We start from the raw sequence: 27,984 nt of genomic DNA on the forward strand, positions 1-27,984 counted from the left end.
GGCCTGGGCAGATAAGAGCTGGACTTTCTATCCCATAGTGTGCAGAAAACACGGAGTAATCCCAGTCCTTGTGTCTTCTGTAGATGACACATTTTTGTGCTGCAGATTGGATTATAACTTCTAGATGTCCATAAATGTACCTTGGAACTTGATAACTTTTATTTCTCCCAGGCAAGAGAATTCAAACTGTTAAAGCATTGGCATTTGAGGAGGAGGAAAAAAAAGGGAAGTACAATGCATTTAAAATAAGAAAGATTCATATTATCTTTTAATTCTGTTTTTCCAAGAACCTTTTGAAGTACTCTCGTATACCTCATCCTATAGGACAGAAATTCAACTTCACAAGATGTTGTCTCCTAGCTGGTGCCATAAATGAGTCTTTAGTAAGCCATTTGACTGTTCTGTAAGGCCAGCTGCTTTGGGGTGATCCCTTGGGTCTTAGCCCGTTGCCTCACTTGATGAGAGGCAATGTTGTGTGGAACACTATGACGAATAAGACATTTAGTAATTTCATGGATAATAATAAACACAAGGACGATGATGATCATGATAATAATAAAAATGATGATGCTAGCTAATGCATATAGCACTTGGTATAGGCCAGGCACTGTTATATGTAGTCATTTAATCTTCACAATTCTAAATAAAAAAACTGAGACAGAGAGTTTATATAATTTGCCCAAGGTCATAAGCTACTTAAATGGTGGAGTTAGAATTCAGACATTCCAGCTCTGGAAATTATCTTCTTAACCACTACAGTGAACATGTAATCTAATTTAGAATGATTGGGAGAAAATGTATCTGGTTTTGTAATCATTGGAATTTTTGTCACTTAAAATGTACTATTTGTGGGCCGGCCCGTGGCTCACTCGGGAGAGTGCGGTGCTGATAACACCAAGGCCCCGGGTTCGGATCCCATATACGGATGGCCGGTTCGCTCACTGGCTGAGCGTGGTGCTGACAACACCAAGTCAAGGGTTAAGATCCCCTTACCGGTCATCTTTTAAAAAAAAAAAAAAAAAAAAAAAAAAAAAAATGTACTATTTGTGAATATTTTGGGCTTGGAATGCATGGAAATAATCCATATCTAGACTGAGTGTCTTTTCCAGTGAGTACAAATCTCTGCCTTCTTTATGACGGAAGGGATCTGATATAATCCAACTATTATCAAGTGCCCAGCTGGTGCCCCTAGGGTATGGAGCAGGGCTCAGTAGTAAGCCAACTTCTCAAAAGAAGAATAACCATCGCTGAAAGTAGTGTGGCTTGACTACAAAATCTTAGGCCCTGTGCTGTGGTTCTCTTAGGAAGCTTGCCACTGTGTGTATACGGCATCCTCATTTGCCAAAGGACTTCACACACCACTGGATTTGCTAGGTCATAACCCAAACTGCTGACATGGCAGCCTGTATCAACTAGCCCAGTCAAAGTTGGTACCCTTGTCAGTTACTAGGTAAACAAGTTCAGTGCATCATAACCAAACGTGGTATGTGTTACTGCCAAAATCAAAAGAGACACATCAAATGCTTGGGACTTTTCTTAGTGGTGGGGGAGTACAGCTCATCTTTCACTTTAGAGGGGATAACCTGCCATGCTCCAGACTACCACTCTGGACTCCTAAAAACTTTATGGAGGTGGAAATTCCCTTAATTTCCACAGATATTATCTACTATCCTCTAGAACACGTTTTATCAAGCCTTTTAGATGCCTGCTACTTCTTGCTTATTAGGTCCCAAAACATGTAGAGTAGCACTTGGTATAGTACTTGATGTTCTGGGAGATGTGAGATGATTAACGTACCAGCAGATTAAATATCAACAGAACTGGAGAGGTGACATAACTCAGTGTTAGGACAGTGACATGTACTGTCGACCCTAGCAGGTGAAAGTAATCTGCTTTTGATGTTTTCTGCTCTATGGGCTAGAGAAAAAGCATATTCAGTTGCATAACTGCTTCATAAAGAGATTATATCTAAAATAACTGCTACAAATCAAGTCCTGCATAGGTCAAACGAGTAAGTTAAATACAGATAAGATAGGAATCCTCGCTCCTGAATTTCTGTCTTTGATAGTAGCACTAATATTTATCATTCCCTCAGGGATGCACCACTGCTTCTGGTTTATGACTTTGGTGGCGAAGGGCGATTCCTGGGGTTTCCTTTGCTCTTATTACCACAACTTTCACTCCATGGTCAGTCAATGTGAAGATTCTGTCAGTTGCCAAGTAGGTCTATTACAACTGTGCCTACAGGAACAGGGAAATAACCACAGAACAGATATGTGAGACAGACCCAGGCCAAAGATCTTTTCTAATCACTTGACCCCACGTCTTAGTTTCCTAGAGCTGCAATTAACAAAGTACCACAAACTGTGTGGCTTAAACAACGGGAATTTATTGTCTCACAGTTCTGGAGGCTTGAAGTCCTAGACCAAGATGTCAGCAGGGTTCCTTCCGAGGCTGTATGGGAGAATGTTCCAGGCTCCTGGTAGTTTGCTGGCCATCTCTAGCATCTCTTGGCTTCTGCTGCATCACCCCAATCTCTGCCTTCATCTTCACATGGTGTCCAACCTATTTATTTGCATGTCTCTATTTCCAAATTTCCCCTTTTTATACGGACAACAATCATATTGGATTAGGGGGCCACCCTATACTCTTCATCTTAATTATATTTACAACAGCGCTATTTCCAAATAAGATCACGTTCTGAGGTACTGGAGGTTAGGGCTTCAACATATGATTTTGGAGGGACACAATTCAATCCATAACACCCCAAAAGCCTCTGTTCTAACTAGTGGACCACGAAAAACTTTTAGGTCCCTTGGGATTTGTGTTGACTTAGGGCCAGTCTCCAAGTAACTCCTAAAGGCCTGTCTGTTTCCATTTCCCTTAGGCACAGGAACACATATAAATAGCTTAGGATCCCCTTGAGAAAAAGTAGATTTACATACAGTTGTGGTATTGCAGGTTGCTTACTCCAGGTATTCAGCATCCCTTTATTCAAGGCCCTCAGCTCTAAGAATTGAGTATCCATAACTCTCCATTTTGGTGGCTCAAAACAGGCCTCTATTTGCCAGACCGGAAGTTTTGTTTTGTGTTGTAGAAACCAAGTGGGATCTTAGTAGGTAACCTATATATTTCGTCACTCCAGCTCTGTTGATTTGGTACTGCCCATTGGCCCATCACTCCAGGATCCCGTCATCCCCGCCAGTATCAGGGATTCCATTGCAATGGCAGCATCTCTTAGCTTCATTTTCAGCCTAGGGAGGATATGCACTACAGCACTTTTCAAGATAAGGTGTTTCTCTTATTTATGTACTTTCCAATTCCTTGGTGAAAGGAATGACCTCTGAGCAATTTTTAAGGGCAAAACTTAGGAGATAAGTCACACATATGATGAATCTACAACCAACATTTCTATGTTTTTGGTTCTTTTTCAAATGCTATAGTAAGTAATTTCTGGCTTCTCAATTTCATTGAGTATAGGCCATTTTTAGGCCCAGGTTTCATACAACCAACCAGCTAAGAGCCATTCTTAGCTGCTAAATCCAATATACTGAATCCAGAATCTCCAGTATGCCCATATTGATAAATTCAACCTAAATGAAAATAAAGTTATGTTCCTTCCTTCCTAGTCTAACACCTTTAGAGTCCAGTCCACACACATTCCCCAGGTTTCTGCTGATACAAATTAGCACAGTCTTACAATTCTCTTTCTTTTCCTCTCAGATCAGACTTTGTGTTTACCTTCCAGAAGAATGCTGGGATCTGACTCTAGTTACAGATCTGGTAGCAAGGAGGGGTAGTGGGTGGGACATGAGAAGTCTTAGCATTTTCTTTCAAGGCAACTACCCCAGGGTCTCTAAGCAACAGAACCAGCCACATCAGTGTGAGGAAGAAGGGCTGATTCTGCTGGTTGAGAAGCTAAGTAGTTCTGTGGGTTTAGAGCACTAGGATTTATTCAAATTCACTTAAATATCCCATTTCTCATTTCAGAGTCCCATTCTTTCCCAAAGAATGTCCTCACTTTCACATGAGAGACCTGGTAAAACTATGAATTCAACTTACGTTGTAATTCAATGACCCAGAATCTCTATCTGATTTCACGTACATCAGGCTTGCAGCTACAAGAGATACAGTTCGTTTGGGGCTCTCCAGTACATGCCTTGAGCTGAAAATTTAAAACTCTTGAGCTCTTCATTTTCTGTCTGTAACCTCTCTAGTGTAGTCACCACCATATAAGTCTTCATTTCTTACATGATGGCCTATCATGGCAGCCACTTGATCTGTCAGTCTTTTCTCCAAGACATTTCATTCCAGGTGACCACAGGTGTAAACTTTGCCTACCAGTTTAACATTTTCCAATGGCAACTAGATCCTCATTCTTTCAAATCCAACTTAGTCATAATTAATTTAAGAGTCCGGGCCAGCCCATGGCTCACTCGGGAGAGTGCGGTGCTGATAATACCAAGGCCACAGGTTCGGATCCTATATAGGGATGGCCGGTTAGCTCACTTGGGAGAGCGTGGTGCTGACACCACCAAGCCAAGGGTTAAGATCCCCTGACCGGTCATCTTTTTTTAAAAAAAAGAGTCCTATCTATGAGGACCTGTTGCTTGTAACCACTTTTGGAACCAGGTACCGTATCAGTCAGGATTCAGTATTTGTGGGAAACAAAACTCCTCTTCCAATTTTAAGAAGAAAAGGATTCAATACGGTAAGTTAGGTGCTTAAAAGAGCTGGAGAGCCTAGGCAGGAGGGCTGTAGGCTGGGCCTCCAGGACATTCCCAGAATTGGCCTATTGTGGTAGCTGCTACCTCTGCCATTATCGAGGAAATGAAGAATCAGGAGGCCACCACAGGTTGACTACAAGAACACATATCACAAACTGGTATCTATGGATCAGGACACCCATTCAACACCCACAAAGATACTGATGGACACTGGAATACCGCTGAAGAGAAACCTAAGGTCTCTACATCCTTTTAGGAGCAATAGCCGAAGTAGCCAAAGATAACTTGATAACTTCCTCCTTCCACAACTTGTTTGTGCATCTATCTGGCAAAACTCAACAACCTTAAGTTACATTTAGAGCCATGGTTTCAAGGAAGTCTAAGACATGAAGTTTTTAGCTTGCCAGTCTCTATAGTACAGAAGGTACATTAGAAGGTCAGAATAAATGCTGAGTACCATTTACCATACCCACAAGGTTCTTTCCATTGACCTATCCAAGTAGGATCAATGACCAGACACACGCTTTTCCAGTTTTTGCCCTTTGAAAGTTGACCGCAAGCACTCCATCTGTCTGGTTTGAAGACCAGCTCTCTTCCTGGCCTAAGAGAAATCTAAAAATTCCTTGTCTTCAGAGTTGTGTTGCTCATCTACACAATCTTGCCCCCAGTCACCTCTGTGACCTAATCTACTACTCTCTCCACCTTGGCCCACTTTGTTGCAGCCATATGTGCCTCTATACTTTTTTTTTTTTCCTTTGGAAACAGACCAAGGATGCTCCACCAAAGGACTTTCTCATTTTATTCCTCATGTCTGGTATGCTCTTCCTCATTCCGTTCAGGTCTTTAATAAAATATACCATTATCAAGGAGGCCTAACTGCCCATATGTAGTAGATGGTGCTACTTTAGATACTACTTTACTCCCTTCCCTTTCTGTTTTTTCTTCTGCATACTTGTTATCATGATTATATATCTGATTGTCTACCCCCACTAGAGTTCCGTGGGGACAGCAATTTTGTGTTTTCCTCATTTCCTACATACCATACCTGAAAAGTAGTAGGTATTTCAGAATGAATGAAGGCAGTATGCTGAGGAAATTAAATTCCCCATTTTCTAATCTGAGAATTTTTCCAATGCATTAGTCACATTCTCCTCTGGGTGGTGCTGATGGGCTTTTTCATCTGCTGATATCTGGGAAGTAGCATTGCAAAAGATTAGAATAAACAAATTTTTCAGTCTGTGGTCTAGAATTTTGGGCTTCCTTTCTTAGATGATACCCAGAATCTCCTTTAACTTGTTTCTTCTTACTCCTGCATAAGGAAAATACATGGGTATTTACCAAAAGCATTTTCAGTGTACCATCTCACTTAATCTTTACAGCTTCATAATTAGGGTTATCATTCCCATTCTGGCCAAGCTAAAACGACTCAGAAAATAAGCTGCCCAAGTCTCATAGCAATAAGTGGAACCCAGATAAGGAATACTGGTTTGGCTTGTAAACTATTGCCCCTCCAACGGATTTCTTTAATTTCATCCAAATTAATTGCTCTCTTGATAAGGTTTCAAGAGAATTATGTTTCCAATTTATAATTTGCATTTCAGAGATTTCCAGGCTGTCTGCCTCTTTTTCCAACAGGTTCCCTTTTTCACACAAGGACACCCTCTAGGGCACTTTCTTCCAGAGATCCAAAGTCCGCTAACAGCATTTCCTGTCCCAGGTGCAGAGAAATACGCTAAGTCTGGCTGCAGTGCCCAAGAGATAAGAATCTTCCAGGTTAGCTGTTGTTGAGACCCGTCATTCTTATTGTAGTAAAACGCAGGCCAGTGAGACAAAGAGCAGGTGCACCTGTGGAAGGAAACAGAAAGCCATCTGGTCTTCAGGGAAAGGATGTTTTCAATTATTCCTCTGGGCCCAGGACTAAGATGATAGATAAGTTTGGCAAAGAAAGTTCCTTAAATATGGTCTGAGAGCTGGGGAAATCAGGAGCATGAGAGTGACTCACACAGTCATAAAGCAAGTTACTGCTAGATTTGGAATATTACATCACAAGTCTTAATTTTCCTGCTATACTGTGTATGAGCTTTCATTTCTAAGGACATTATTCTAGACAGAGCCAAAATTCCAGATAGCACAAACTTAGCTCAATTCTGATGAATCTGTAAGGTCAGATAAAATTAAATATATTCAAAGATTTTGACAGCAGGTCTCATTACAAATCTGATTCCTTATTCCTTCTTACTTAAAACTAGATTGGCAAAATTCAGAAATCTTTTTGGGATAGGGAGAATGTACCTGAGAACATAGCAAACACCTAGGTTATTGCTTGGTGATTATGCAAAATCAGTACACTTCTTCCTCTAATAAGGATACTGCGTCCCCAACTTGTAACCCTGCAACATTCACTGAGACCTCTCAAGAGCTACCTGGGACTGACTGCCATCCCTTCCCTCCTCTGAAGCACATAACTAATAATAACTATAATCAAGAAAAGGGTAAATAAAGCTTTAACAGGAAAACTGCACAGTTGCCCTCTAGAGGGCAGACAAGGTTTGTTTTAATCTACTGCTTCCCTATCCAGCTGACTCAGCTAGTAATTCTTCAAGCTGACTACACAGTCCAAAACAAGCCTCGCTTTGCTTCCTGTCATGCTATGAGTCATTGGTTTATAGATGACCACGCTGCAGTCGGATCTGAACACAACCCTCTTCCCTGGGATTAGAAAAACTCACGTTTAGAGACTGTCAAAGATATAGTGTTCTATTTCATACACTTGGCTCTGTAGGACTATCTAAGCCAAGGAAAATGAGGTAAGTTCAATTACAACAGAAATCTTTATTAAAATGTGTCCTTCAGTAATATGTTAGCATACATACAATATACACACATACATATATATATACACTCTTTGACACACCTCATGGACCGCCATCATCAGTTTAACCAATAAATTAAAACTAAAAAAAGTGGGGGGAGGGGGTGGCAAGGGAAAGGGGACTAAGGCCTAAACTTTCATGTTTTATCTGGTAAGAAATTGCAAATTCCTCAGAACTGCCCTGGGGAAAGCCTGTGACCAGAGACTCTTTGAAATAAAATACATAAATCCCCACCTTCTCCCAAAAAGATTTCAAAAGATGCAGTTACAACAAGTGTGCTTCTCAAAACAGGAGCATTCATTCCACTTCATACTCTAGCTTCTGCACCTTCTGGCTTCAAGACAGTCTGTCCCTCAGCTGGGGCACAGAGGTTCATATGGGCACTTGGGCTTGGTGCACCTTGGGTTCCGGGGGTCGAGGGGCAAGCTGCAGTATGGGATCGGGGGGAGCCACATTCATCTGAGGTGATGTCTGGCACATCGTCTGACTGCGTATCAGAGCTTTCTAGGTCACTGCGAATGCTCTCGGGCTGGGCCAGGCTGATGTCCCAAGGTTTGCTGGCCAGGCAGTCTTTCTGTTCACAGCTTTGGTGTTTGCAGGGGGGATCCTCTTCACTGCCTCCTCCACCACCACCACTACCTTCTTCTTCATTCTCTGCCATCTGAGCATGAACATGGAGTGAGTCCTCCGTGCTGCTTCCACTCACCAGCTGATAGTGGCTTGGTTTGGCTTCGATGTCCACTTGGATTTCCATATTGTTGCATTCTCTGTAGAAACAAAATCCACTTTGCTGAGTCATACATGGGTCATGCTCTACCTGTTGGTAGAACCAGTTTGTGGGTTCAGGATTAGAAAGTTCAAAAAGATAGGTAAACAGTGGACTAGAGCTCACTTTTGGCAAAAATAAAATTTTAACCTAACATAAGATGGAGAAGAGCAATTAGATCCTCTTTGCTGATTTAACATACATATACACACACACGCATGCACACACATACCTCAGCCAATCTCTTTAAACATCTAAAGAGAGCTTCCAAATTTCAGCTAAGGGTCAAAGCCTCACACCGTCTTACTCAAAATATGAAAGTGAAAGATTTGTAACTTTTTATTACTGTGCCACAATTAGAAGAAGCCAGAATCCCTGCAATAGGGAGTAATACAAACCCACCATACCAGATACACTAGCTTCTCAAAATGAAAGAGAAACAGGCTACGGGAACCATATCAAGCAAACAGTGAGCAGAAACCTTAGATTCAGACATCAATGAACACCAACCTAGCTCTTGAAGTTCCACGTGAGTAATTACACACTGTTGCAATAGCCAAGACCCCCCGCAAAAAAAAAAAAAAAAAAAAGAAGAAAAGAAATTAAGAAAAAAAAAAAGGAAGGACGGAAAAAGAAAAGGAAGAAAAGAAATCTCTAAAAATCAAATGTTAACAAGAAGGATCAAGAAATGCCAAACACTCCATGAATTCACAGGGCACACTACATATCCTACTAGATAATACATAGAGCCCTAACATGAAGCATTGAGCTTCTGAAAACCTAGTACCCAACCAAAAATTGCAACCTCTCCTGGGCATCTGACTGTTCACATACCTGTCCTGTGGGTTGTAGGAACTGATTATGGAACCGGCCATAGCACGAGTGCTTGCGTTGTCACTAATTGCACCAAGACTGGCTGTGTCTTTGGGGAAAATTTCCTTTTGGACATCGGCTTGGACTTCTAACCTGTGTAAAGAGGGGACGTTCAAGTTAATAGGAAACCTAGATATTCTTAGACAGTCAGCTTCCTTGCACACATCTCTTCCATTATTCTCTTGCAAATTGTAGTGATCTGTCTGATCTTCTCCAATTGTCAAACAGCTCAAATAGATGTCCACACATTTTCTCTATTAAATATTTATTGAAATCGTCCCCTCCTTTCTATCCCCACCACTACTGCCTAACTTCAGGCTCTCAACATCTCTTGCCTAGATAATTACAATTGGTCTCTCTCTTCAGTAGCCGCTAAGTCCAAATCAAACAACCTCCAGACCAGTGCCAGTGTGGGCAAAGACCTAGTCACTCTAACAGTTCTCTAACTCTTGGATCCCTACTACCAAGAGGCATTTAACTTGATTTGCCAGGAAACCGTCTCTCCAGTTTCATCTCTCACTATAAACCCAAAATCATAATCACTCTGAATTTTTTCTCTCCTTAAATGTCTTTACACATTTTATACCTCCATGACTTTGCACATGCTATTCCCTCTCTGGAAGTTTCCTTTCTCTATCTGACAAACTTATACTCAGTCCTTAACAACAAAGGAAACATCATTTCCCCTCACTCTCCCAGCAAACCAGTCACATCCAGCTAAGTGCTCCTGTAGAACCTACCTATGATATTCATCATATCAGCTTATACATTTCTCTCACACACCTCTGTGAGCTCCACAAAAGGAGACATCCCATCTCATTCACACTTTACCCTCCATGCCTTGTACATAATAGGAACTCAAACATTTAATAATCAGATTACCTCCAGGTTATGAGATTGAAGGACATATAGGAGCCAATCTCCTCCCCCTCCTCGCAGAGCAGTAAACTTTCCCAGTGGTGTCTAAGAGCTGAGAACCCATAACTATTTCCTTTCCTGGTTCCAACATCATTATGTTGCACACTTAAGTATTTCCTCATAATGGGTTTCACAGTCAAACCCATCTGACTCATTCACTTCCTATAAAAGAAAGGCTTTCACAGAACTGGAACAGCTAAACTGGCTAAGCTGCAGTTTCAGCAAGTCAGTCTACAATTATGTCTGTCTGCTTATTTACAGGGGTGTTGGTTTTAAGAAAGCACAGCAGCGAACACTCCAACATGTGGGGGCAGGATCCCCTAACAAGAGACAACCAGAGTCATGAGATGCAGGCAAGTCAGCTGCAGTCTGCAGCTGCACATTCGAGCATCCTCCGTCCTGCCGCCTGTGCCTCTGCTCTGCTGCTCCAGCCTCAGATGCCCTTTAAGAATGTGCCATGGCCCAAGAAAATGAGGGAGTGCAACAGAGAGTGCATCGAGTCAGAGACCTGGATTCTAGTTTTGGCTCTGCCACAAAATCACACTCAGAGTTGAAAGAGACTTTCACAAAGATCACCTGGTGATTCCCAGACATGGGTTCATGCAATGGCCATGCTGGAATTACCTGGGGACCTTTTTCAAGACACAGACCACCCCCTAGGTCCCACTCCAGGAGACTCTAAGTTATTAATTCTGGGATACGGCCCTGAAATCTATTTTCTAGAGGTTCTCAGGTGACTGACAGGCACTCAGGTGTGGATCCAGTCCGCCTGTCATCTGTTGCTTGAATAATAGCTAAATGACCATCTGTTCTCACTTTAAACACTTCCAGGAATAAGCAGCTCAGTATCGACTAAGGTAGTCCTTTCCTTCCTTGGGCCTTTATATAGCTTTTCCCTATATTTTCTACACTAAACCAAAATGAATCTCCCTCTACCTTTTGCCCTGTCATCTTAATCTACCTCTTGGCATGAGTCATCCAAGTCTAATTTATGTCCCAGTTGAAGGCCCTTTGGATGTCCAAAGGCAACCATCTCTCCTACCTCCCTATCTTGCTTTGCTTCACCTTTACCCCTCCCCAGTCCTCTCTTCTCCAGTACATTCAACAAAGTCCTTCTCATGGAATATCTCTTCTGATCCTCTGAATTTATTCTGGTTTGTATAACTGGTGAAATGACCAAGCAAGTCACAATCTTTTTAGTCATAAAACTTTAAATATTCTCAACGCAAGTTCATAGAATTGATTTTCTTTATCTATCAAATGGGAATAGAAAGGTAATAAGGATTGTGATACCAATAAGCCAACAAGATACAGCATAAATGCCATTCAACTGAAAGCCAATGACAAGCCTAACAGAGAGCACAGACTTAGAAATTCTATAAAAATGCCTGCTCTCCCTTCCTGAAGCACACATAGCCTAACGTAGTAGAGGGAGGATCTGAAGTCAAGATTATTCTCTTTATATGGAAGCAGCTATGGTGCAGTGGAAAGAACAATGAACTTTGCATAAGTCACTAATCCCATTTCCTATTTGTAAAAGTCCAAAAAAAACCCCAAAAAAAGCCCCCATCAATAATTAAATCAAGATGAGATGATATATGGAACATGCCTGGTACAGAGAAATGGTTCAGTATGTTACTTTTTATAAATTCCAACCGTTTCTGTCAGAAATTACCCATTTGCTTACCTGCTGTATTTTCCCTTGCCACTAGAGAGAATGCCACCACTCAGCGTGCCCCCTGAGAGGGCCGCAAAGCTGGCGGTTTCGCTGTAAGGGCCTTGCATAACACTGAGTCCATCAGTAGGGCTTCCACTAGTGCTCAGTACGCTAGTCAGACCTTCGATGCTGCTTTCCCCAATGCTGGGATTCTTGAGGGCTCGCCAGGCATCTGCCACTGGGAATAGAACCAAACATTTCAAATCAAGATACCACAGCATCAAAACAGTCTGGTAGGCATTTTCCTTGCAATGACTCTTCAAAGTGGAGGATTTTCATGTAGAAAAGTACTAAGGTATTCACTTAATCAACAACCACTATGTGCAGCCACCACAGATCAGGTGTTTCAACATATATTCTTATTTAATCCTCCCACTAACTAAGCATTAATAGCCTCAATTGCAGATGAGGAAACTAGAATTTAAAGCTAAACAACTTGTCCAAAGTTACGGTTAGTTGCATAAAACTATAATTTTGATTCCAAGAAAGAATAGTCCACTATTCTTTCCATTACACTGTAGCCGCCATTTAATAAAACATTAAGATTTCAAGATGTTTAGGTCATGTGTTGATTCTGATTGGAAGCTTCTAGCAGGAAGCTTGAAAAACCTTTTGGGAGCTCTGTGCCCCAGGTTAGTTAATATGGTAAAGTAAAAATGACATTAAAGTAGAAGTCAGAAGACTTGCTCTAGCCCCAGCTCTGCAGAAGCTCTTAACACATATTGAGAAAAAAGCTTAAAGAAGTTCCCATTTAAATGGGGTTAATAACAGCCTCTGCTCTCTTTCTTCAGACAGCTGTTGTAAAAAGCAAGTGAGATAACTGTGTAAAATCCTCTAAAAATTATAAAGTACTATGGAGATATAAGAATTGAAGTTACCTGGAATTCTACTAGTTTGTACCTGCCACACAGAGGTAAGTACCAGAGGAATTAACGTAAAAACTCTGGAACAAAGAAATAAAAAGCTAAAAATACTTTACCCCTACAAATCTCATTATCCAAAGTAATCCAGTGACAATCTTTCTGTAAAATGTGCTGAATTTTATTGATTTTTATCTTGGGTCCCATAAATTCAAATGGAAATAAAAATCCTTCTTTTACCTGTGATTGGACCATCATCTTCATCAAATTCAATTTTTACTCCCTTTCCATTGGCTGTGCTGACTCCACAGCCACCTCCACGACAGAGAGAAATGGGCACAACCCCATAGACGTATGCCAGCATAATGGGGACGCCAATGCCTGGGGGAAGAGAAGAAAACATGTCAGCAGGCCATCAGGTTGCAACTGCCGTAAATTCTCCTTCCCAGCCCGAGTATGGACAAAAATTGCTTTAGCACAGGCCAAGAAAGACAGAAAATGGCTACTTCAAAGAGGTTGCCTGGTATAAAAGAATGATGAACAGATTTGCAATCAGAAAAGCCTGTATTAGAATCTTGGCTCCAATTTACTAACTGTATAATCTTAAACCTATCTTCTTAGGCTTGGCAATGATCAAATGAGATTGTATGTATGGCGTCCAGTCAGTAAATATATGTTGCTTTCATTTCCCCGCCTTCTAATCACTGCTAAAGTGCTAACCCAAGAACCAATCAAGAATCAAACTTTGAATAAATTACTAGTGGGGTTTAGGATCCCTCCCAGAGTTAATTCCAAAATGTTGTGTGTTAATTCAAAAACTCTGTGTGAGGTAAAATGGCTTAGTTGTTAACAGCATAGGATCTGAAGTCAGACTGCCTTGATTCACATCCAAGCTAAGTGACCTTGGGAAAATTACTGCACTTTTCTGTTACAACTGTGCTGCTTTTTTGTGAAGACCGTGAGGATTAAATATACGTGAAACACTCAGAACCTCATTAAATGTTATATTATTATTATTATTCTAAAACAGACCTGTATGCTTCCCAAAATACTGTGAGGCATTAAACAAATCAAAACAAAAGTAATTTTATTTTATGGGTTCCATGCAAGTGGAAGAGGAGGAAGATGAAAGGTGAAAAACCGAGATTTGAAGTAATTTTTTTTAATTCAACTTTTTCTATGTGCCAGACCAAGTTCTGGGCACTAACTTAAGAATGAAAGATCTCACACGGCTAAACTGCTATGGTCAGAAAGCTGATAGAGAGAGAAGTCATGGTCCTGACTAGCTTACCAACACTAACTGCAGCAATAACTGGGGATGCAATGACTGACAAAGTCACTCCTCCTGTGATAGCCAAATTTCTCTTGTGTTTGGAGGTTTTCCTTCCCTCATATCTGCTGTGAATCTAAGAATAGAAAAGAAAATCCAGGTCACCAGATTAGGACACCAGTCTTTTGCCAGGGTAAAAAAGAACAAGTAAATATTCACTTATAAGTTATCCATATTAAAACATATATTCCACCCCAAAGAGGGATCTTTCTCAAATTTTAATCTACTCAGACCTGGGAGATATAAACTAATGAAGAAAAAGTTAATTCAAAAAGAAACAAAATAACTCAGGGGAGTGAAGTAAGCATTTCACCTTTAAGTCACTGAGACAAGCCAAGCCCAAGAAGTTAGTAAGAACTTTCAGATCTCATAGGGGTTTTTGAAAATCTATTTAAGAAACTAAGGTTATTTTTATTTAAAAACAAGCTGGTTTCAGGCAGCTCTAGAATATAAGCTCCTTCCCATTTCCCTCAAACCTTTACCAACAAACCTGAAATTGGAACATGCACACAACCCAGCATGTCTTACCTTCCTTCCAACATAAACAGGAATGCCAATGACCATGGCAGGAATGGCAATGCCAGCAATGAGAGAAATACCCACTGGAGCACCAATCAATGTGCCCAGCTGCCAAAGAATTTTCTTCTTACGGCTCCATGGCTTCTTGCCCCAGAATGTACAGCCAGAGGGACTGCAGAGGAAATGTGCTGACGTTAATGTCAATATTACAAATGCAGCTATTATCATCAGAGAACCTGATAAGAGCAACAGCCTTTTTTCCCCCTCCCCTCCCCCCAGTCTTCTTTTCAATAGGAGTGACTGACAGTTACAAGAGATTACAGGAAATGAATATATTACACAAGGGAGAGCAAAGGACAAAGCCAGACTATTAGAGCACAGGGCTCTTTACGTGTGTGTGCGCGCGCGCGTGCGTGTATGAAGGTAGGCCTCCAGATTTGAAACTCCTTTTCCATTTTTCTGTGCTGAACCCTGCCTTCCCCAACTCAAACACTGATCCATTTTCTTTGACTGACAATACTTGGAATCTTGCATAGCTTATACACTTGACATCTCATTCAAACGCACTGTACCCTACAGCTAATGGACACTTTTGGCATATGTCCTACCACATCTAATAGATACTGCAAACCACATTCCTGGGAAAGAATAAAAAAGACCCTGTCACACCTTATATGTCAGTTTGGTTCTCTGAACTGGCTGCTGTTACACTCAGCCCTTCTGTGCCCAACCATTTTTGCTCCTTCCCTTTGTGCTATCTTTTCTGCTGGATGAGATAAGCAATTGTGAAAGTAGAGATCATGTCTTATTCACCCCTGTGTCCCCAGTGACTGGTACATAGTAAGTACTCAAATATTCACCAAATTGGAAATGAAGGTGTTTCATCTACAGAATGAATACTGTTTGCTTGTTAATATTAGCTCCTCAAGGACAATATTTTAATATTCACTCAGTGAATTTTTTGGGAACTCATTACATGCAAGAAACTGTAAAAAGGTCTTAACTCTGGCCTCAAGGCACTATAGTTTAATAAGATTAGACATGTACATGAAATACAAAGTAGAGATGATATTTATAAGAGATAAAGGAATGTCAATAAAGAAGAATGAGGCAGAAAAAGTTAGGGAAGACATGATGGATAAAATGGCATTTAAGTGGTTCTTGAAGGATGGATAAGAACTGAACAAGTTGAGATAAAAGGGGGATACTGGGAAGGTGAAGTGATTAGGAAGCATTCTAGGCAAAGGAAAGAACATGAGCAAGTATGGAGGCAAGAGAGCAAAAAGAGACACAGGGAACAGCAGGCCCAGATTATCTGAAATATAACATGTATGAAAGCAAAACGGAAAAAGATAGAATATGGGTTACGGCCAGACTGCAAAAAGCTTTAAAAGCCATGCCAGGGGTGAATAAGACATGATCTGGAAGGTAATGGAGACAGTCCCCGGAGGTTGCTGAGCTGGAGAAAAAAGTACACTTCAGAAGAACTTTTTATAGCTTCCTTATTCTGTAATGAGAGGACAACTAAGTCCTTTGACATTCTTTTTTATTTTTTCAGTGAAAGAAAAAGACTACAAAAGCAATGAACACATTTCTCATCTCACCTGAGGTAATGCAAGTCTGAGATCTCTTTCATACAAAGCCAACAGAATTCACAGCCACATACTGCACAGGTCATGTGATTACAGCTTCCATCATTCATCTTGATAATATAAGCACTGCATCGTGGGCATGGCTTAATGTCGTCTGCTAAGGGGGAAGGAAGAATGGGCAGAAAAATGCCCCCAGTTAAGCCTAGTTTGACTTAATTATTCCTGAGAGTATACATAAGAAATGAGGAGCAGTCAAGAACTATTGACTGAGGATTCCAAATTGTGTAACCCACTTTACTGGAAAGTTCGCTATGTCTAGACTTCAAAAATTTTCATAGAGCAGATGCTGTTTCATACTGAGCTGCCTATCCCAGTAACTAGCATCTCATACCACTTAAGCCACACTTTGAGCAAGGAGAAAGAAAAATGGTTCCAAGAAAAATGCAATTTCCATCAGCCAATAGCAAAAGCAGAGTCCAACAGGAAGAATAGTCTGCAGCCTGGAATTGGCTTTAAGTTTTGAAAAACTTTAGTTCATGAAACTAATTTTTCAAGTTCAACAAGTATCATTGTGATTTGCTATTAACACAACCCATAGTCCCTTCCCATGATACTTTCAAATTCAAAACCTAAAAACAATTGGGTAAGCTATGTAGCATCCACCTGGTAATTTTCACAGCTAGTTAGGAACTATCCTATTAAAATGACAATTTTGATTATGCTGTGCCAGAAAAAAGTAAATGGCAAAACCTTTCCTACCAGCCTCTCCCAAATGACATCAGTGAAATAAAGTACATTTATAAAAGGCAATAAATCCACTGACATTTTAAAATAAGTTTACTCAGACTTGTCAAGGTTGGAACTGAATGTGTCACATTCTTCCTTTCAAGGTTAATCATTAATCCATACTAATATTATTTCCTTTTCTTAAATCTGTACCCTGCTTCCAAAAGCAGTGATATACTTAAAGCTAGAAGGCAAACAGTACAGGTTAAACACTAATTAAATGTCTTTCTGCTCACAATGGAAGTTTCGAAAAAGCCCCTAGCAAAAGGACCTAATAGCTCTCCAATCTGATACTTATTACTAAGAAAGAAGAAACTACAGTATTCAAGTTTGTTGCATTCCAATTTTACATGGGTTGGATAAACTGTAATGGTCAGAGAGGGAAACAATAAATATCAAATATAATATTGAATCACATGATATTTTCTGCTCTCTGATCCCAGGGAATCTTGGGCTATATAGTAAAATAATCTCTTTCAGCTTTGGGCTCACATGATGAAACACCAAATAAAGAGACAATGAGATAATGCCAACTTATACCTGGTCCAGATTCTTGCCCATAACTGAGACCTGAAGTGTGCTTGGTCCGAACTCGCAAAGTCTGTGCCCTCTGCTGACGGGCCATATCGCATGTCTGATTTGGATGCCATATTTGCTTGCAGTGGTAACAGAACTCAGTCTGGCAGCCTTCCCTCTCACAGGTTAGCTTTGGGCAGCTGGCACAGCCATAGGCAATAACAGCATAACTGTGTAAGGGAACAGGAAGAGATGCCAATAAGGTAACAATGATCTAACCAAGACAAGACATTATTCATCATGGTTAACACTGTTGGACACCACCCTACCAGCACATATGATATAGAGAAAAGACAGACAGACACACATGCACACAAGCACGCTTGAACAACTATAAAACATATCCTGTGTGAGAAAGTAGATTTCTTGAGATTCCAAAGATATAAATCATTTATTTCCTGAAAAAATTGTGGAAATATATTGAGCCTGAATTTCTAGTGATTAGTCAGTTAATAAGCTGCTTTAAAGCAGTTTGCCATAGCAAGTTTCATAAATAACAGGGTACAAAACTATTTCCTTTCAATGGTTTGCTATATTTAAAGAGATTAGAATTTGTTTACATGGGCCGGCCCGTGGCTCACTCGGGAGAGTGTGGTGCTGATAACACCAAGGCCCCGGGTTCGGATCCCATATAGGGATGGCCGGTTAGCTCACTGGCTGAGCGTGGTGCTGACAACACCAAGCCAAGGGTTAAGATCCCCTTACCGGTCATCTTTAAAAAAAAAAAAAAAAGAATTTGTTTACATGAAAGGACAAAGTATTTGTATAATAAAGAGCTATAGCAAAAACTAAAGCAAGTATACTTTTTCATTTTTAAGTTCCACAGTGAAGCTGGTCTGACCACAGCTAAAAGACAACAGACCTAAATGGACTTATGATCAACTTCTCCTACTGAAAGCTCTTCTTACCTTTCTATATATTTTTTTCTTTCTCTAATTCAAATCTATACCTTGAAATGTCTTCTTTCTTGACAGGTTCCAGATTCCAAGAATACCACACATCTATCTTATTAATTAATATAACATAAAGCCATATCTTCCTTTCTTTCTTCTGACACAGTGTAAAGATAGGCAATTCAGAATTTATCAGCACTAGCATCAACTGTTTCTTGTAATTCATGTTCAATTACCAAGAATTAGTCTCCCACAAACAATCCAATATATTACCCTTTCTAATTAATTCTAAATATGTCAACTAAATGCTCAGATTACCCTAACAAGGAAACACTTGTTTAAAATAAATTTTTTGCTTTCTTTGTTTTTTGACAGCTGGCCAATACAGGGATCTGAACCCTTTACCTTGGTAAGCTAACCCATCAGACCTTAAAATTAAAAAAAAAAAAAAAAAAAAAGAAAGGTAGTAATTTAGAGAAACAAATGGAAAGTTTCAAAAGTTCACCACACAATTTTTAAACAGATCAATGACTGCCATCTGCGCTTTGTTGTCCCCTATTCCACGCTCTCCCCCAATATCCAAAAAACTCAAACAACTCATACAAAAGGCTAACAACATTTTCTTGGATTTATTCTACAATTTGCTTATTTATCTGAATGCACATTAGATGTCCATGACAGCAACTCAAGTTTTCAGGTTTATCACAGATTCTGAAAACTGATTTGAGGATGATGCTGAAAACATAAATGACAATGTATTCCCCTATGTTATGTAATACAGTCTGTATTAAAACTCTTCTTAGAACAGACTGAGAATAGGTCAATGTGTGAATGCAAAATGATTCATATCCTGTAGGAGCTCTGAGCAAATTTACCCCACCTAGCTGCAAAATAACTACTAAAGATAAACAATGTGTCTCCTGAAGAAAGTGACATGTTTGCTATTTTGTGTTAAATGGGAAAGTTACTGGATGATTTCAGAAAACTATTAAGTCAACTTCTGAAGATACAAATTAAATAGACTGCCAGTCAGGAAGTCTTGAACACTCCAAGATCCATTCCTACCTCACATGGTAGGAGTAAATATTTAACAGATTCTTAAAAAAAAAAAAAAAAAAAAAAAGAGCATTTGATAGAATTGACAATGTTAATTTTGGGTGTATAATCTGGTTCCAAGGAAGTAAACTAACCCTAAATACTCATGAATCCACAGCAATCTATTACTATGACACAGAATTACTCAGGGCACGAGACTTGGCATTCCTGTTTTCCGGTGCCTGGTCCAGGCTCTTGCCTCTGACTCATACCGCATGACACTGAACTAGTTAAAATCTCTAAACCTTAGCTTCTAACCCCCAAATGGAGATATAGGTGCTTACCATCTTCAAGTATAGCTAAACATGTTCTAAAACTGCATTTGAGATCTTGTCCTGAAAAATATGTCATAAAAACATAGCATACTTGGTTCTACTTACTGGCCTTTGCCTATTCTGTTCCTTCTGCCTAGAAATATCTTTTCCTTAACTTCTTGCCCTGGCAAATACCCATTTAAGAATCAGATCAAATGTCATCTTCTCTATAAAACCTACTTAACCTCTCCAGGTAGCTGGTTGCCTGCTTCGTGCCTGTGCACAATTATTTTATAACACTTATCACATTATATTGTAATTATCTGTTTATATACTTGCCTCTCCAACCACACAGGATTCAAGGAAAAGTATCATCCATTTTTTAATCTTCAGGTCTAGCACATTGGTTCATGCTCAAAATACCAGTACTGAATAAATGATAGACTTTCTCTTGCTTTGGTAGTTTGACTTACCCCAGCCATCCTAGCTCTTCTCCTGAGCCATTACTCTGCTCTAAAGCAGTCTTTTTTAACATCCACAAATCTACTGGCTTTCTATATACCAAGTACCATAAACTATATTCTAAAATTTTGTATAAACCCATCTTAGGGGTAACCCCTAAGTTATGAATAGGGCGATCTTCTTCCCCAGCAGTTGAAAAAAACCCTCATCCTTGAGATCAAATCTTCCCTGACCGTCTTGTTCCTTCTCTTCCATGTCCTACACTGGAGCTTTTCTCCTATCCTGCTCTTTTAGCTTAACCAAACATTTGGGTTTCCTAATTAGAAACTAAAAGGAAGGTGTAGGAAATTACATGCTGCTAAGAATACTGTTACATCTTCCCCCCCTCTTAATCTCATACAACTTTTGCTCACTTTATTAATTACCTAAATCTTCAGAATCATCATAATGTGACAGGCTAGACCACACTATTACCTAACTTCAGCTCTGGAAAAAAAATTTCCATTAGTATAAATTCGATTATCTTCAACAGTCTCTGGTAGTTAAAGAAATGTGTTCCTATAGTATGTCTGTATTTCCCATCTCCATGTCATGTAACTTAACTCAGTCACCCATTTATAAACGGATCCTGAGTATGTGTGAGGTTGACAGACATGGGCCAAGTTGTTACAATGAGCTGTATGTACCTTTACTATATTCTTTTTTTCCTGCCCTATTTCAAACCCATCTCTAGGCTAGACAACTATCTGGTCTCCCTATTCCCCACTCTAACCCAAATTCCATTCCAGAAGGTCACCCATCACAAGGTTACTCTTTTGCTTAAAACGCTTCAACAAAAAATAAAAAAGAAAAAATGTCCTTCAACCCTAAACTTATCTGCATGGCTTAGGTAGGCCTATCAAGTTGAATATAGTCTACCTTTTCAGATTAATCTCAAGTCACTTCCCAGATCATGCTCCCCACAATACACATCCAGAGGCTAACCAAACCAGACTCTGGACTAAGTATTGTGTCTTGTATTGTTATACCTGCCTGCTCATAAAACTCAGGTTTAGGGCCGGCCCGTGGCTCACTCGGTAGAGTGCGGTGCTGATAACACCAAGGCCCCGGGTTCGGTTCCCATATACGGATGGCCGGTTCGCTCACTGGCTGAGTGTGGTGCTGACAACACCAAGTCAAGGGTTAAGATCCCCTTACCGGTCATCTTTTAAAACAAAACAAAACAAAAAAAAAAAACTCAGGTTTAAAATGTTTTTTTCTCTATCCTCATCTTTGTTTGCCTGGTATGAATTCCTACTCATATTCTTTTTTGTTTTTGTTTTTTTTGGGTTTTTTTTTTTGGTGGCTGGCCATATGGGGATCTGAACCCATGACCTTGGTGTTAAAGGCTGCGCTCTAACCAACTGAGCTAACCAGCCAGCCCCCTACTCATATTCTTAAAGGCCCAAATCATATATCCCCTCCTCTGTTTAGTCTTTCTTGAAACCATCCTACAAAACCTATTCTTTCATCTGTCCAAGAGCACTTGTATTTTCTTTAGTACTTATCACAATACATTTATAATTTCCTCCCTATCTTTCTATCAATCAATCTGTTTCTTCTACCAGGTCAAACTCCCAGCCAAGAAGACCACATCTAAGTCTTTTTTGTAATACCAGTATTCACCCAGAGTTCAACACTATATCCTTCTCAAAGTGCCTGTCTATCCTATATTGCCCACAGTCCTCATCTCTGTTCCTCTTCCAAGAACTGTGCTGCTCATATTCCTTATCTTTCTCATAAAAATTCACCTATTCACCCCATTCTTCTGGGACCTAATTGAAAGACTTTGTATATAGAGTTGTAGGAATAGTCGCAGTACAGATATCCTACTCCAGAGGAGTGAGCTCTCAATCTCCTCCAAACACAAGATTCATTGTTAAATAGGCACACTAACTGAAGGCAGGGCAGACTGACAACTGTTAAAGGAGTTTTAAAAAAATGGCAAATAGGGAAAGTTTGAGTTAAGCCTTAAAGATGTCACAGAAAAAACAAAAACATGTTACCTGGTGATCTAAGTTTGGGGGACTTATACCACATTGAAGGTTTACACTGCATATCAGCATTAGCAAGACTTACAGTGCATATTAGCATTTTTAAAGACTCTACAAAGCTCAGAAATAAACTTCTTACATTTTGTTTAACCCAATATTTCTCAAGCTTATTTGATTACAAAACATTTTTCTTTCAAGTAATGCCTATAGCATGCCTTAGGAAATATTGATGTAGGTGAAAAATGGAACATAAAATCAAAAGATGGTTGGAGACTATAAAGGAGTTTAAATGATAAGGACAGATCAAAGAAATGTTTTTTATTTGGGGGGATTTTTTTTGCTGGCCAGTACAGGGATTGAACCCTGAACCTTGGTGTTACCAGCACCATGCTCTAACAAACTAAGCTAACCAGCCAGCTCCAAATAAATAAGTTCTTAAACACATTATGAGAAGTCATCTTACAGGTCAGGAAGTCAATGATGTTTTAAGCAGGGGAGTGATATACATGTTCCATTTTAGAATGAATACTTTGAGAAATAATGTATTTGAGTAATATTAGAAAGAATTATTGGGCTGGAGGATAGTATAGATGGTGGTGGGGCTGGGGGTAGAGGGTGCAGGGAAGAGTTGTGGAATAGAAGGTACAGAGTAAAATTAAAAGAGGTCCAGGAAAGCTTCAGAAAGGAAAAGTCCTCCTTCACTGATTGTGAAATGTGTCTTGCTCAGGGAGCTTGTTCTTCCCTCATAAATGTGCTAAGGAAGAACAGAAGCTTCCTGTTTACGGGATGGTCCAGTCCAGTTATCTGGGAAGGCCAACAGCTGATGTTATCTGCTGGGGTCAGGTGGGAGGGGGGACCCTGCAGGGAACAGAAGCAGCAATGAGAGGCTGGAATAGTGGACCTGCACAAAGAATTTTAGGTCAAGACAGCCTTATCTCCTATTTGTCTGTACAGAAGATCTGCCCCTGTATGCCAGGAAATGTTCTGTTGCCTATTTTGCTCACCCCTCAATCTCCTAGAAATGCTGAAAGGGTTTTAAAGATTGGCAATAGGGCTCTTGAGAGGAAAACATTACAGTTACATGATTTGGGAGTTTCTGAAAAGACATGTTTAAGCAGAGACTCAAAGGGTAATAGATCTACTACACAATTTATTAGCTATGATACTTTAGGCCCCACACTTAAAACTTCACTGAACTGGTTTCTCCTTTATAAAGTGTATTTATCATCATCTACCTATATGAGACTAAAATGAAATTATATCAGCATAAGATTATAGTCTGAAGACTATAAAGAACTATAAAAATGTCAGTTATTTATATTTTGAGCTAATTTTATCTCAATTGTAAGTATATTTTAAATATTACACTTGGTAATATTGTTCTTAGTATATTAAATAATAATGTGAATGTTTTCCCACTGAAATTGGTTCCCTTATTCGTGCATAAAATTATATTCAAGTCTCTTTGTTCTACAAATATTTTGTAAACAAATAATGAATCTCTTAATATATAATTATCATGAGTAATAACAGTAAAACTAATGGTCAAAACTGTGTAAGGTCACTTACATGCTCCCCTCACCTTGCCAAAGACACAGACAAATATACATACATACCCCCCCCACCCCGGGGGAGGACTTGACAAATTTGGCTGGCAAGAACTTGACCTGTGGGAAGTAAGGATGATCAGGTATGGGAAGAAAAGATAACTGGGGCTTGTGCTTCTTTCTTCTAGTGCTCATCCATGATTTTTAGCAGGCCCAGAAGAACAGAACAGTTTGATTAAAAAACAAAACAAGGGAACCACAATATCTAGTAAGAATACAGAAGTTATTTTTCTCCTGGAATTAAAAAGAGGCAGCAAAACCTTCGGCCACATCCCCAGGGAACTCAGACACCTGTGTGGGGAGTGACAGAATTCTAAAGTTACTCCCTTTTATCTAACCACCTTCAACTGAAAATCTCAAAACACTTTGCAAACATTCAGCTTCTCCAGTCAGGAAGGATTAGGCCTATTTCAGATAAGAAAAATAAAGTAGGGTAAGAGGTTGTTAACAACAGGAATGAGAAAAGAAACTAGATTCTAGCATCCTTGGCTCTCTCAGTGTTGTCCTTAAGCTACGCTTAAGGAAAGGCACCCAAACAGTAGCGTCCCCAGTAATGGAGCTATGCTGGCAAGCCAATTTTCTTAAAACAGTAGCTGAGTGGAAAGAATATTGGCCTTGATGGGAGTTAAGACCAGTGTTCAAAGCCTTGTTCTAGTATAACTAGTAGAATTTACTAGTTATATGACCCTGAACAAACCACTCAATTTCTTTAAACTTCAGTTTCCTCATCTGTAAAACTATATCAAATTTATCTTACAATGGTGTGAGCATCAAATTAAATTATGTATGCCTGGCATACGGGTACTCGGATGCCAGTCTTTTTTTTTTTTAAATCTTAACATTTACTAGTATACATCTGTGGGGTACACTGTGTTGTTTCAATATGTGAATATACTGCACAATGATTCATGTGATTAGGGTGGACAGCACAGTTTTGTTCTCTTTCCTCAAACGTCACCTTCTTTTTTTTTTTTTTAAAAGATGACCGGTAAGGGGATCTTAACCCTTGACTTGGTGTTGTCAGCACCACGCTCTCCCAAGTGAGCCACAGGCTGGCCCTAAACGTCATCTTCTTTAGCCTATAGAGGATGCATGGGAGAAAAACTATATATGTGATTGTTATATATTTTTTTCCCCAACCTCCTGATTGTTATAATTCTTTTAATTAATTTTTAAACAATAAACTCTGATGATACCAATCCAATACTTGGCCAAAATAAGAAATGGCCTAATTCTTTAATAACTTCCAAATCAGTAATGGTTTAAAGCTGTCACCAAGTTTGCAAATTAATTCTGTTCATTTTTACTGATATGAGCAAAGACAGAGACTGACTCCAGAAAAATAAAAAACAAAATGGGAGCTTTTCCAGAAAGATGATCAGTGATGTCACTTTTCTTAGTTAAAATTTAAGGAAACTCACATATCAGAAAGGAATTAATACACTATTCCAAAATTAAACATGCAGTGTTCTCTTAAGTTGATATTTCTTTAGTTTAGGAAATAGATCAATAGTACCTGCAAAACTTGAATACCATATAAATTAATCTTATAGAGCCAGTAACACCACCAGCCATAAGCAGACCCCTCCAAGAGCCTATAAGGTCCTTCCTTACTAACTGAAAGTGAAAGTAATCTACCATAAACATGGTACCTTTCTCCCATGTATCATTGTGTCTCCGCAGATACTGCATATTTTAACGTCAAAGTAATTTAGAAATCCCATATCAGTGAGGTTAAATAACACACCCATTTCTAAATAAGGTTGGCAGAATAATCTCAGCTTCTTTTGAAAGGAGACAAACAGCAGCATCATGGAAATCTCAAAACACCCTTGATATATAGGCTATAATTAAAAGCTCTTAACTCCTTTGAAGCAAAGGATCAAAAGGCTTTTTATTAGCATTATATTTACACACTGCAAGAAGTCCCTAACATCTTTTTGTTCCCCAAAACATGACACACAAAATTATCTGTCCAAGGTCACAGAGCAGGTAATGGCAGTCTGACTCCCAATCACTTAGATGAGCCCCTCTTCCATGCTTGCAGCTACTCACAGGATGTAACAAACAATCAGATTCTTTAAAGGGGTGGGGAAAACAATGCTTCAGATGGGAAAATCTGGTGGTACTGTGTCTTTGCAGATACTGCATATTTTAACTCATTGGCCTTTAAAATTCAGCATACACAGTGCATTAAAAACACTGTCATCAAGAACTCCTGATCAAAGGGGTTAGGAAACATTATCTCTTACTATACCAACCTTTGGGGCATTCTTCTCAGTGCCCCATTGATTCTCTGGACAAAGAAAGGTCTGTCCATCCTTCACCCCGTTCAAGGCAGCAGGAAAGGAACCACAGGGTGCCTCCCAACAGCTTGGCACAGAACACACAGTGCCCAGAGTGCTCCCAGGACCCTGCCAGTGAGATGTCCTTTTCCCCTAGTGCCATTTCCCTGTCACCTCCATCCCAACTTTCAGCAGTGGTTGCCAGGAAGAACACGCCTTCTCCTGCAATGCTGGTAAGTCTGCCCCTAGCCAAGTGGACACACCCCTCCCAACCGCTTCCCCCTCAAAATGACATTCTCATTCCGTCCTTTGCCACATATCTCCTCCCTACTCTCGTTAAGAGATACCCCCACCACTGGACAGAAGGGCATTCACCCAACAAAAAACTGCCTCTCCCAGTCTCCGGGCGATCGACAGTTCCCTTGCCCTCACCGACTGCTCAGCCCCTACCTGAAGTCCTTGGGCAGGCGTGTGGTGTTGGGTGCCTTCACCCCACTCGTCTGGGCTTGCCGATGGTTAGTTACCGGTTAACACCCCGCCACAGTTGCCACCTTCCTCTCCTTCCCACTGGTCATCCCTCATCTCCTCCCTCTGGAGGGACACACACGCTGTACCGAGGACCGCCCCTCGTGGCTGGCCCCACGCCGGGACCCCGCAGCCCCCCGCCCCCGGCGGCCACGCCCCCGCGCTCACCCGCAGTCCGGGGCCGGGCACCAGCGGCAGTCGGGGTCCGAGGCCAGGTAGCGGCGCAGCATGAACTCCTCGTACTTGTGCATGAGCGGCGGGTCGGCGAGCAGCAGGCGGATGTCGTGCGGGTTCAGTCGCTCGCTGCACTCGGGGCAGCTGATGGGCACCCGGCTCTCGCTGATCTCCAGGCGCAGGTAGTGGCGGAGGCAGTCTCGGCAGGAACGGTGCGGGCAGCTGAGGAGGCGCGGGGCCCGTTCGGGCGGCAGCCGCACCAGGCACAGCGGGCACTCCACCTCCTCCGCGCCCGAGCCGCCGCCCTCCGCCGCCTCCTCATCGTCCAACCCGGGCCCCGCCGCCGCGGCGGCCTCAGCCTCGGCCTCGGCGGTCGGCTCGGCCGGCAGCGCCTCGGGCTGCGGGCCCTTGGCCGCGGCCGGGGCCGGTGCGGGCGGCGGCGGCGCGGCCGGGGGCGGCGGCTCGGCCTGCGGCTTGGCTCGGGCGCGGCGGCCGCGGGCCGAGGCGGAGAAGACGCTGTGGAAGGTGAGGCGCCGGCGCCGGCCACCACTGCGGCACTTGGGGTCGGGCGCGGCCGCGTGTAGGGATGTAGAGCGCGGCGACTCGGAGTCCTTCTCAGAGCCCATGGCCGGCAGAGGCCGAGGAGCCAGGGGCGCCCAGCGCCACCACAGCTCCCGCCTCAGCGCCCCTCAGCCGGAGCCCCGGCCGCCGCTGCCGCCGCCCTTCGGGAGTTAGAAACCGAATCGCGGCGACGAAGTGGTTATAAAGCCTCCGCCCCGCGCGCCGCTGCACACTGCGCAGGCGCCTGTCCAGACACCTCACAACCCTCTCCGCCCGGCGGAGGTGGGCGTTGAGCGGGATGGGACTGGGCGAGCTGGACCGAGCTCCGCCTCCTGCCGGTCACGTGGCTCCAGGGCAGCCATGTTGTAGAGACGGTGAGCGAGCATAACCCTACTGGTTTTCTTGGTATCCGTCGCCAATTCCATATCCCCGGTTCCCAGCATCCCCAAGGTGGACCTTTCATTTCGGTTTGCTGTTCCTCATTGGCTGATTGTCATTTCCAGTAAATGTGCTTCAGTTACTTTATCAGTAAAAAGCAGACAAGGGTTGATCGGATGG

At 41.3% G+C, this 27,984-nt stretch overlaps 1 protein-coding gene across 5 annotated transcripts; it reads right to left on the bottom strand.

Annotated features, from left to right (window-relative positions):
* Window positions 1–6,213: 6,213 nt before the first annotated feature.
* RNF19B (ring finger protein 19B) lies at window positions 6,214–27,640 on the bottom strand. Of its 5 annotated transcripts, none has more exons than XM_063105089.1 (10): window positions 26,860–27,640; window positions 17,502–17,707; window positions 16,188–16,329; window positions 14,593–14,755; window positions 14,026–14,140; window positions 12,975–13,115; window positions 11,845–12,052; window positions 9,201–9,332; window positions 8,307–8,367; window positions 6,214–6,572 (listed from the first exon to the last, which is right to left on the bottom strand). In XM_063105089.1, exons 1-10 carry the CDS (start codon window positions 27,489–27,491, stop codon window positions 6,528–6,530), a joined length of 1,845 nt encoding a protein of 614 aa, XP_062961159.1. In that variant the 5' UTR covers window positions 27,492–27,640; the 3' UTR covers window positions 6,214–6,527. The 5 variants fall into 5 exon arrangements, 4 of the variants coding, with proteins under 4 accessions (XP_062961159.1, XP_062961158.1, XP_062961157.1 ...); XR_010024207.1 differs by having other exon boundaries at window positions 6,500–6,572; window positions 7,835–8,367; window positions 16,188–16,332; XM_063105088.1 differs by lacking the exon at window positions 6,214–6,572 and having other exon boundaries at window positions 7,540–8,367.
* Window positions 27,641–27,984: the final 344 nt, after the last annotated feature.

Source organism: Cynocephalus volans, chromosome 8, assembly GCF_027409185.1.
Source record: "Cynocephalus volans isolate mCynVol1 chromosome 8, mCynVol1.pri, whole genome shotgun sequence".
NCBI lineage: Eukaryota > Metazoa > Chordata > Mammalia > Dermoptera > Cynocephalidae > Cynocephalus > Cynocephalus volans.

Excerpts from the sequence above, each read along its gene's own strand:
- RNF19B (XM_063105087.1), bottom strand. The coding sequence starts at position 27,491 with ATGGGCTCTGAGAAGGACTCCGAGTCGCCGCGCTCTACATCCCTACAC. Across the intron at positions 16,333-17,501 it reads TGGGCAAGAATCTGGACCAG|CAGACGACATTAAGCCATGC; the intron begins GTATAAGTTGGC and ends CTTCCCCCTTAG. Across the intron at positions 14,141-14,592 it reads CTGTTTATGTTGGAAGGAAG|ATTCACAGCAGATATGAGGG; the intron begins GTAAGACATGCT and ends TTCTATTCTTAG.